This window comes from Symphalangus syndactylus, chromosome 8 (genome assembly GCF_028878055.3).
Source record: "Symphalangus syndactylus isolate Jambi chromosome 8, NHGRI_mSymSyn1-v2.1_pri, whole genome shotgun sequence".
NCBI lineage: Eukaryota > Metazoa > Chordata > Mammalia > Primates > Hylobatidae > Symphalangus > Symphalangus syndactylus.
In genome coordinates, this window is record NC_072430.2 from 23,813,234 (window position 1) to 23,823,763 (window position 10,530).

At 48.4% G+C, this 10,530-nt stretch overlaps 2 protein-coding genes across 5 annotated transcripts; one reads left to right on the forward strand and one right to left on the reverse strand.

The window, feature by feature from the left end:
* Nucleotides 1-2,862: 2,862 nt before the first annotated feature.
* On the reverse strand, nucleotides 2,863-4,997 carry LYSET (lysosomal enzyme trafficking factor). 3 transcript variants are annotated; one of them, XM_063643994.1, is made up of 3 exons: nucleotides 4,911-4,964; nucleotides 3,938-4,059; nucleotides 2,863-3,690 (listed from the first exon to the last, which is right to left on the reverse strand). In XM_063643994.1, exon 3 carries the CDS (start codon nucleotides 3,672-3,674, stop codon nucleotides 3,279-3,281), a length of 396 nt encoding a protein of 131 aa, XP_063500064.1. In that variant the 5' UTR covers nucleotides 3,675-3,690; nucleotides 3,938-4,059; nucleotides 4,911-4,964; the 3' UTR covers nucleotides 2,863-3,278. The 3 variants fall into 3 exon arrangements, with proteins under 3 accessions (XP_063500064.1, XP_055144324.1, XP_055144323.1); XM_055288349.2 differs by lacking the exon at nucleotides 3,938-4,059 and having other exon boundaries at nucleotides 4,911-4,997; XM_055288348.1 differs by lacking the exons at nucleotides 3,938-4,059; nucleotides 4,911-4,964 and adding an exon at nucleotides 4,458-4,904.
* On the forward strand, nucleotides 4,984-7,610 carry MOAP1 (modulator of apoptosis 1). 2 transcript variants are annotated; one of them, XM_063643986.1, is made up of 3 exons: nucleotides 4,984-5,134; nucleotides 5,234-5,389; nucleotides 5,586-7,610. In XM_063643986.1, the coding sequence occupies exon 3, from the start codon at nucleotides 5,706-5,708 to the stop codon at nucleotides 6,759-6,761; it is 1,056 nt and encodes a 351-aa protein (XP_063500056.1). In that variant the 5' UTR covers nucleotides 4,984-5,134; nucleotides 5,234-5,389; nucleotides 5,586-5,705; the 3' UTR covers nucleotides 6,762-7,610. The 2 variants fall into 2 exon arrangements, with proteins under 2 accessions (XP_063500056.1, XP_055144321.1); XM_055288346.2 differs by having other exon boundaries at nucleotides 5,013-5,389.
* Nucleotides 7,611-10,530: the final 2,920 nt, after the last annotated feature.

Genomic DNA, 10,530 nt, shown 5'->3' on the forward strand with positions numbered 1-10,530 from the left:
CTTTTTTTTTTTTTTTTTTTTTGAGATGGAATCTTGCTCTTGTGGCCCAGGCTGGAGTGCAGTGGCGTGATCTTGGCTCACTGCAACCTCTCCCTCCTGGGTTCAAGTGATTCTCTTCCCTCAGCCTCCTGAGTAGCTGGGATTACAGGCATGCACCACCAGCCCTGGCTAATTTTTGTATTTTTAGTAGAGACAGGGTTTCACCATGTTGGCCAGGCTGGTCTTGAACTCCTGGCCTCAAGTGATCTGCCTGCCTCAGACTCCCAAAGTGCTGGGAGTAGCATGAGCCACCCCTTTTTAATAGAAATGGGGTCTCGCCATGTTGCCCAGGCTGGTCATGAACTCCCGGGCTCAGGCTATCCTCCCATCTCTGCCTCCCAAAGTGCTGGGATTATAGATGTGAGCAACCACGCCCAGCCTACATAAAGCATTTATAAAACAAAACAAAACTGAAATAATTTTCTTAAATCACTGCCTCAAGACTAGTAAAACTGGAAACTCTCGATGATTTCCCTCAAATTACTCTCCTTTTTGAGAAGCAGTATAGAATGATAAAAAAGCTGGAGATCTGAAGCCCACATCCTAGGTTCAAATCGGCTCTTTCACATACTGGCTACGTGACTGTGGACAAGTTATTCCTATGTGTTTCAGGTTTCTTCTGTAAAATGACACTAGTAGCAGTACAATACCTGCCTCCCAGGACTGTTGTGAAGGATAAATGTAAATTACTCATAAACAATGCCTGTCACATGCATACTGAATACTTAAAAGATGCAAGTGATTTGGTCATCTGACCCTCACAAAAACAAGTATTTCAAACTGCTGCTTACTTTGAGGATTCCATGTGTTGTATCAAAAGATATATTATGTCAGTAACTAGACCTTTGGAGGCAGTGAGATAAATGAGACTAATTTATCTGAAGGATCTGATCTGCTGCTTTTGCATCACAAAGGTACCTGCTTCATCTTTTAAATAAAAGCTTGCTATGGAATACTCAGCCTTCCTTTCAGGTTCAGTCAGATGTAGTGGAAAGATGAGGTTGCTAGGAAACTTTCAGATTTCTAGTAAACAAATGGAGAAAAACTTGTCAATAATATTACCATTTCCATTCTTCGGCATGACTGGGCAAAGAGTACCCAGTGCTGAAACATTTGTCATTTGTGAGAAGCACTATGCCTCTGTGGTTAGTAACGAAGGCGTGAGAATGCCTGGTTATAACCCTGGCTCTGCTACTCGCTGTGACCTTTGGCAAGTTACTTGACTTCTCTGCCTCAGTTTCCTTATCTGTGAAATCTGGATAATAATAGCCATCTTATAGGGTTGTTGGATTACATTAGTTAATTTCCATAAAGCTCTTAGAATAGGGCCCAACAGAATAAGCATTAAAAAGTGTTAAGATTATTAAAAGCATAAAATGTTTTCCAGTATTAATGACATAACTGTATAAAAATATATCTTGATCTCACACAGAAAAGAAATTCTACTGTGTCCATGTTTTAGTTATTTGTATTAGTACCAGATGTGAGGTAGTACAAATGCAAAGGAGAAGGTACAAGGAACACATCTTCATGTAATTAACCTACTGCCTTGATGACCTGACCTTGGGCCAGAAAAGAAAATCAGAAAGATTATGACTTGATAGCATCTTTTAGAGGGGTCTCATGCATCTGATAAGGACTGGACTAAATTACCTGCTATAGGCTGGGCATGGTGACTCATGCCTGTTATCCTAGTACTTTGGGAGGCCGAGGCGGATCACTTGAGGTCAGGAGTTCGGGGCCAGCCTGGCCATCATGGTAAAACCCCGTCTCTACTGAAAAATACAAAAATTAGCTGGGCATGGTGTGGGCGCCTGTAATCCCAGCTACTCGGGAGGCTGAGGCAGGAGAACAGCATGAACCTGGGAGGTGGAGGTTGCAGTGAGCTGAGATCGCACTTCTGCACACCAGCCTGGGCTACAGAGTCAGACTCCATCTCAAAATAAATAAATAAATACAGCTGGGCATGGTGGCTCATGCCTGTAATCCCAGGCCTTTGGGAGGCTGACACAAGTGGATTACCTTAGTTAGGTGAGGAGTTTGAGACCAGCCTGGCCAACAAGCTGCAACCCTGTCTCTACTAAAATAACAAAAATTAGCCAGGCGTGGTGGTGGTCACCTGTAATCCCAGCTACTCAGGAGGCTGAGGCAAGAGAATCGCTTAAACCCCAGAGGCAGAGGTTGCAGTGAGCCGAAGGTTCCAGTGAGCCAAGACTGCACCACTGCACTCCATCCTGGGTGACGGGGCAAGGCTCTGTCTCAAAAATAATAATAATAATTTAAATAAATAAATTAATAAATAACCTGCTAGATTTTCATTGAACACATTGTTTCCATCTTCTGTTTGTAAGTTATTTCTACTTTCAACATTTAACACTTAGTTTCTTCCCAGATAGTTTTCTAAACCAGTAGCATTGGGCCATATGTTCTCAGGGCCTCCTGAGACTGTGTCACAAGTCATGGAAAAAAAATTTTTTTTAATTAAAAATAGCTGGGCATGGTAGCTCACACCTGTAATCCTAGCACTTAGGGAGCCAGAGACGGGAGGAAAGCTTGAGCCCAGGAGTTAGAGACCTGCCTGGGCAACATAGCGAGACCCCACTCTCCACAAAAAAGAAAAATATAAAAAATAAAACCATTAAAAGCATTAATAATAATTTAGCCATTACCAAGAGGAACAAATTCTGCTTATCAGGACAGCCATTTCCTCAATAATTTTTTAGCAATGCCTCATAAGCTGACAGCAAGTATAAACAGCTGGCTTAGCTGCAATAGAATGAATCGGTGTTTTAAGTGTGAAGAATTTTAAAGCAAGCCAAGTAATTGTATAAAATTTAAATTTTATGATCACGTCTGGACCTTTTTACATTTAACACAATGGAAATGTTCATACTCATTTTTTTTCCCCAAAGGAAAAATTTCTGAATCATCACTATGTTGCACAGTAGAATAGAAATATGAATTCAGGTACTTAGTCAAGTTTCTAAAGAATGCAAATAACAGACACGATTTAACTTCCAAAATCTGAAGTCATCAACATGATTTTGTAGTACTCTACCTCAGGTTTTACCTAAAAATTCATTATTATTCAGATAAAGATAGCCCCCTAATCACATGTTTTTAAAAAGCCTCTGCCCCACCACAACTTCCTGAGATCTGTGAAGAAACTGCAGTCTTGTGATCAGACCCCATAAAGGACTGGCAGTTTTGTAATCGTAGGGAAAAAACGGTGACTGATTTTATGTGTCAATCAGTTGTAGTCTGCTGATCTGATTAGAAGCCTTGACAAATGCCTGGTGGCGATTGCAAATAACTGCCAAGCATATAGGGATGATACAGTAGCCCACTGTTTTGGGATCAGCTCTTGTACAAGAGTATAGGAACAAAAACATCTGTAAGTAAGGTACCAGAAAAATAATTGTCCACAACCAAAAAGGCAAGGAGAGTAATTGAGCTTTCAAGGAGTGTGTCCATGTGGTTCCTTCAAGGGGCTCCTCAGGGTGCTGTTGAATGTGTTCCAAGGCCAGCCTGTTATAAGTCTCATTGATTTCAAAAACATAGTAAAATGCTGCCGCACTGGCTAACAGATACAATCCCACTCCAATCCATCCCATCCGCTGACGGAAGTTCATCATTCTCCATGCTCTGTGCCTTCAAATTAAAAAAGAAAATACAATTAGGGTCTAGTAATGCTGTCACGGCAACTACTCCAAATGTACTTGCTTTATCTCCAAGAATTCTGGGCTGGGCGCGGTGGCTCACGCCTGTAATCCCAGCACTTTGAGAGGCTGAGGCGGGTGGATCACGAGGTCAGGAGATAGAGACCATCCTGGCTAACATGGGAAATCCTGTCTCCACTAAAAATACAAAAAAATTAGCCGGGCGTGGTGGCGGGCACCTGTAGTCCCAGCTACTCGGGAGGCTAAGGCAGGAGAATGGCGTGAACCTGGGAGGCAGAGCTTGCGGTGAGCCAAGATCGCGCCACCGCACTCCAGCCTGGGCGACAAAGCAAGACTCCGTCTAAAAAAAAAAAAAAAAAAAAGAATTCTAAAGTATCCCACTAACACACCTAAGACTTAAAATAATTAAACACCTATTAAGAAATGTAAAACTTAAGGTTGTTTTGTGTAATAGTTACAATCAAGTAAAAAAACACACACAAAAAAACAAAAAACCATTGATTTCAGTATATATTGAGTTCTGCTTTTTAACGGGAATCCCTCAGAATAAATCACTGCATCCTACTTAAACAGGTCCATAATACCCGCCCTCCAGAAACTGGAATTAAACTAGTTTCTCACAGCACATTTCACTTTGACAGGTGAAACACTTTCTGGCTTAACAGTACTGCTTCAGACGTGAACGCAGGGTGCACAAGTCAAGCCCCCAAGTTAAGAGAGTAACTCCTAAGCACTTACAATGCTCCCGAAAATCTTCCTGTTCCCACGGCAAGCGTTAAAGAGTCACTCAGCTCTGAATAATCGGGTGGCTTTGGCATTTCAGAGAAAGCCACCATAAAATAAATCCCCTGGGTCACCCGGCTAGGAGAAAGGTGAGCGCCGCCAGCCTGGAGCACCAGCTGCTAGTGATTAAGAACGGCGTGACTGCGGCGGGTCACGCGCGGTCCGGCCCCCGTCGCCGCCGCCGGAGACCCGCTCTGAGGACCTGACCCGGCAGGGAGGCGTCCCCGCCACTTGGGCCTCCCGGCGGCCGGCCCCGCCCCCTGCCGCGCTGCAGCGCCGGCACACCGCGACCAAAGCTGCGCAGGCGGCGCCAGGCCCGGGCCTCGCCGCCTTGCAGCGCCACCAGCCCAGCGCCAGTCAGCGGTCGCCAGCGGAGCCTGCTTGCAAAGCTGAGGTCCCGGATCTCACCTTCCTGTCCCGGGGAGGCCAGCCCGCCCGCCGTCCCGGATGCCGCCGCAGTCGGGGCTTCCGGCTCGGGCCGGAAGCGCGCGCGCCCCGCCCCCGAGGCCCGCCCCCTCATGACGTCAGATCGCCCCCGCCCGCCGCGCAGCTTCCCCGAGCAAGACCAAAACAGCTGGAATCCGGGCTGGAGCCGCAAGTCCGGCGGCGCGGGTGGCGGCACGTCCCTTCAGGTGGGTGGCTGTCTGGGTCTGGCGACTCAGCGCTCCTCAGCCTTGCCCCCTGGTGCCCGCTCGCGACTCCTCTCATCGCCCCATCACTTCTCGCTGCAGACAGCACCACAGGCACCTGGAGTACCGGCATCGGTCGCTTTGGCCCCCGAGTGTCCGTCAGAGCCTAGGGGAGCCCGCCCTCCCGCGCCTCGTCGTGGCCCGGCCAGGCACCTCGGCCGCCGGCGCACGGACGCGGGCACGGAGCAGTAGATCCCGGTAAGTGGAAGCGGGCCCGAAGCGGCCCTGCAGGCCCGACATCCGCCAGGCACCAGGGCTGGGAGGGGTGAGGGGCGCGCGCCGCAGTGCGGCTGTCCTGGCGTCGCCGCGGGGGGCAGGGCGCGCGGGGTTTGGGGCCTGCACGCGTGCCCTGAACGTTGGCATCTTTAGCTAACCTGTCTGCTCTGTCTTGCAGGCTGCTGGACCTCGGCACGTTGACAAGATTTCTCTGGGGTACCGCGGAGGATTACTTTGAATTTCGGTGGCCGCCTGTGGTCTGGAATATTTAGGACTTAAGTCTATTATTTCGGGCACCATGACTTTGAGGCTTTTAGAAGACTGGTGCAGGGGGATGGACATGAACCCTCGGAAAGCGCTATTGATTGCCGGCATCTCCCAGAGCTGCAGTGTGGCAGAAATCGAGGAGGCTCTGCAGGCTGGTTTAGCTCCCTTGGGGGAGTACAGACTGCTTGGAAGGATGTTCAGGAGGGATGAGAACAGGAAAGTAGCCTTAGTAGGGCTTACTGCGGAGACTAGTCACGCACTCGTCCCTAAGGAGATACCGGGAAAAGGGGGTATCTGGAGAGTGATCTTTAAGCCTCCTGACCCAGATAATACATTTTTAAGCAGATTAAATGAATTTTTAGCGGGAGAGGGCATGACAGTGGGTGAGTTAACCAGAGCTCTTGGACATGAAAATGGCTCCTTAGACCCAGAGCAGGGCATGATCCCAGAAATGTGGGCCCCTATGTTGGCACAGGCATTAGAGGCTCTTCAGCCTGCCCTGCAATGCTTGAAGTATAAAAAGCTGAGAGTGTTCTCGGGCAGGGAGTCTCCAGAACCAGGAGAAGAAGAATTTGGACGCTGGATGTTTCATACTACTCAGATGATGAAGGCGTGGCAGGTGCCAGATGTAGAGAAGAGAAGGCGATTGCTAGAGAGCCTTCGAGGCCCAGCACTTGATGTTATTCGTGTCCTCAAGATAAACAATCCTTTAATTACTGTCGATGAATGCCTGCAGGCTCTTGAGGAGGTATTTGGGGTTACAGATAATCCTAGGGAGTTGCAGGTCAAATATCTAACCACTTACCAGAAGGATGAGGAAAAGTTGTCGGCTTATGTACTGAGGCTGGAGCCTTTGTTACAGAAGCTGGTACAGAGAGGAGCAATTGAGAGAGATGCTGTGAATCAGGCCCGCCTAGACCAAGTCATTGCTGGGGCAGTCCACAAAACAATTCGCAGAGAGCTTAATCTGCCAGAGGATGGCCCAGCCCCTGGTTTCTTGCAGTTATTGGTACTAATAAAGGATTATGAGGCAGCTGAGGAGGAGGAGGCCCTTCTCCAGGCAGTATTGGAAGGTAATTTCACCTGAGTCTCAGGGAACCACGAAGGGATATGGCAATGAGTAGAGCATGAAGGTAGAACAGTCTATATACTCTTGTGACACATACAGTCCCTACCTTGTGCTGCCAAGTAACTCATTTTTGTGCAATTCTCAGTATAAGCCCTTTGTCGTTTCTATGCCTATTTAGTCTCCTAAAGGTGTAATTGACTAGGAAGGATGTAGTTCTACACTGCCATTTACCTATTTAAATTCATCCTTGTGAATATCTTTGTTGTTGTTGTTGAGACAGAGTCTCGTTCTGTCACCCAGGCTGGAGTGCAGTGGTGCCATCTTGGCTTACTGCACCCTCCGCCTTCCAGGTTTAAGCTATTCTCCTGCCTCAGTCTCCCAAGTAGCTGGGACTACAGGCGTGTGCCACCACGCCCAGCTAAGTTTTGCATTATCAGTAGAGACAGGGTTTCACCATGTTGGCCAGGCTTGGTGACAAATGAGATATGGTGATCAATGAGATATGCTGACCAGATCTCATTGAAATATCAGCTTGTTTGGTACTAGGTGCAAGTGTAGCATGTCACATGTGACCATGTTGGATCATTGACAATTTTTAGGTATGTATTGACCTACATTTATGATGAAGATCCTGAGCGGAGGTTAAGATATTAAGTTGTTTTCTGTATGAATCAGAATTATATTGATTCTGTGCAATCAAAACAAAAGGCAGAATAGAATGCTGAGATTGGTTAAGTTTGCAATGACCATCTTGAACCACAGATTTCTGCTATGTATGTCATCAAAACATCTAGTTCTGAGTAACATTTTCACGATTGTTATAAAATTATAGGTGTGAACTTCTAAAATAAAGGAATGCTAACAAAATGACTTTGTCTGTTTTGTTTATATCACGGTTCCAAGAGAGATTTCATGTGAATAAAGAGTTCCCAAAGCATGAATCTGCAAACCACTGAACCTACACAGACTTAGTTCCTTGGACTCTTTCCTCTTGGTGCTCAGGGGTAGGAAACTGTTTTCTAAGTGAAGGGACCTTCTACCGAAACAGTAAAACAATGGGATGAAACAAGACAGTGCACAAATTAGTGCAAGTAGTGCAGATGTATCAGTGTGTCAAATTTGGAAGGAGAAGGAAAGAAATGAACATTGCATGCTGCTGCTTGGAAGATTGGACTAAAAGTTTCTCCATGTACTTTCCCATTTAATCCTCTTGAAGAAAGGTTGAGCAGTATAATCCTTGCACTTTGAGAGGCTAAGGCAGGAAGACTGCTTGAACCCAGGAGTTCAAGAACAGCCTGGGCAACATAGTGAGAGGTGACAGCTTGCTGGCAGTCCTCACAGCCCTCGCTCGCTCTCGGCACCTCCTCTGCCTGGGCTCCCACTTTGGTGGCACTTGAGGAACGCTTCAGCCCACCGCTGCACTGTGGGAGCCCCTTTCTGGGCTGGCCAAGGCAGGAGCCAGCTCCCTCGGCCTGCGGGGAGGTGTGGAGGGAGAGGCGCCAGCGGGAACCAGGGCTGCACGCGCCGCTTGCGGGCCAGCTGGAGTTCCGGGTGGGTGTGGGCTTGGCGGGCCCCGCACTCGGAACAGCTGGCTGGCCCTGCCAGCCCTGGGCAATGAGGGGCTTAGCACCCGGACCAGCGGCTGCGGAGGGTGTACTGGGTCCCCCAGCAGTGCCAGCCCACCGGCGCTGCGCTCAATTTCTCACCGGGCGTTAGCTGCCTTCCCGCGGGGCAGGGCTCGGGACCTGCAGCCCACCATGCCTGTGCCTCCCACCCCCTCCATGGGCTCCTGTGCGGCCCGAGCCTCCCCGACGAGCGCCACTCCCTGCTCCAGGGTGCCCAGTCCCATCGACCACCCAAGGGCTGAGGAGTGTGAGCACACGGCTCAGGACTGGCAGGCAGCTCCACCTGCAGCCCCGGTGCAGGATCCACTGGGTGAAGCCAGCTGGGCTCCTGAGTCTGGTGGAGATGTGGAGAACCTTTATGTCTAGCTCAGGGATTGTAAACGCACCAATCAGCACCCTGTCACTGGGCTCTACCAATCAGCAGGGCGTGGGTGGGGCCAGATAAGAGAATAAAAGCAGGCTGCCCGAGCCAGCAGTGGCAACCCACTCGGGTCCCCTTCCACACGATGGAAGCTTTGTTCTTTGCAATAAATCTTGCTATTGCTCACTCTTTGGGTCTACACTGCTTTTATGAGCTGTAACACTCACCTTGAAGGTCTGCAGCTTCACTCCTGAAGCCAGCGAGACCACGAGCCCACCGGGAGGAACAAACAACTCCAGACGCCCCGCCTTAAGAACTGTAACACTCACTGCGAAGGTCTGCAGCTTCACTCCTGAGCCAACGAGACCACGAACCCACCAGAAGGAAGAAACTCCAGACGCGCCACCTTAGGAGCTGTAATACTCACCGCGAGGGTCGGCAGCTTCGTTCTTGAAGTCAGTGAGACCAAGAACCCACCAATTCCGGACACAATAGTAAGTACAAAACACTTTTAAAAACTAGCCAGGCATGGTGGTGTGCGCCTGCAGTCCCTGCTACTCAGGAAGCTGAAGCTGGAGGACTGCCTGAGGCCAGGAGGTCAAGGCTGCAGCAAGCCATGATCGTACCACGGCACTCCAACTGGGTGACAGAGCAAGACCCTGTCTAAAATAAATAAATAAATTAATTAATTTTTAAAAACCCACAATATAGGAAAACTCAGTTTCACACTTGTGGAAATGGGCACAAAATGTTAGAAATTTGGTCAAGGGCCGGGCACAGTGGCTCACGCCTGTAATCCCAGCACTTTGGGAGGCCGAGGCGGGTGGATCACGAGGTCAGGAGGTAGAGACCTTCCTGGCTAACAGGGTGAAACCCCGTCTCTACTAAAAATACAAAAAATTAGCTGGGCGTGGGGGCGGGCACGTGTAGTCCCAGCTACTTAGGAGGCTGAGGCAAGAGAATCACTTGAACCCAGGAGGCGGAGGTTACAGTGAGCCAAGATAGTGCCACTGCAGTCCAGCCTGGGCAAAGCGAGACTCTGTCTCAAAAAAAAAAAGAAATTTAGTCAAGGTGAAACATCCTTGGGCCAGAATTCTATCCTCTGTAGTAAGTGTAGTGATGATTAGGCCAGAATTCTATCCTCTGTAGTAAGTGTAGTGATGATTAGGCCAGAATTCTATCCTCTGTAGTAAGTGTAGCGAGTGATTAGGCCAGAATTCTATCCTCTGTAGTAAGTGTAGTGATGATTAGGCCAGAATTCTTGTCTTTCTGCAAGGCCCATGTTCTTTCTACTGCCAAGAAAGAGAAACAATCATCAGGGTATCTATACCCAATAGCCTCACAAGGGAAGCAGGGCAGGCGTTGGCTCCATTTCATAAGTGTCCATCTTATGTGCATTGGAGGGGAGTACAGTTGACCCTTGAACAATTTGGGGCTTAGGGGAGCCAGCCCACTGCACAATCTGCACATAACTTTTGATTCCTCAAAAACTTAACTACTATTACTGACTGGAAGCCTTACCAATAACAGAAAGTTGGTTAACATATTTTGTATGTTATTTGTATTATATACTATATTAAAGTAAGCTAAAGAAAAAATGCTCTTAAAATTATATGGCCATATGCGGTGGTTCACACCTGCAATCCCAGCACTTTGGGAGGTCAAGGCAGGTGGATCACTTGAGTTTAGCAGTTTGAGACCAGCCTGGCCAACATGGTGAAACCCCATCTCTACTAAAAATACAGATTAGCTGGGTATGGTGGCATGCACCTGTAACCCCAGCTACTTGGGAGGCTGAGGC

Excerpts from the sequence above, each read along its gene's own strand:
- LYSET (XM_055288348.1), bottom strand. The coding sequence starts at position 4,555 with ATGGTGGCTTTCTCTGAAATGCCAAAGCCACCCGATTATTCAGAGCTG. Across the intron at positions 3,691-4,457 it reads GGAAGATTTTCGGGAGCATT|GCACAGAGCATGGAGAATGA; the intron begins GTAAGTGCTTAG and ends TTTAATTTGAAG.
- MOAP1 (XM_063643986.1), top strand. The coding sequence starts at position 5,706 with ATGACTTTGAGGCTTTTAGAAGACTGGTGCAGGGGGATGGACATGAAC.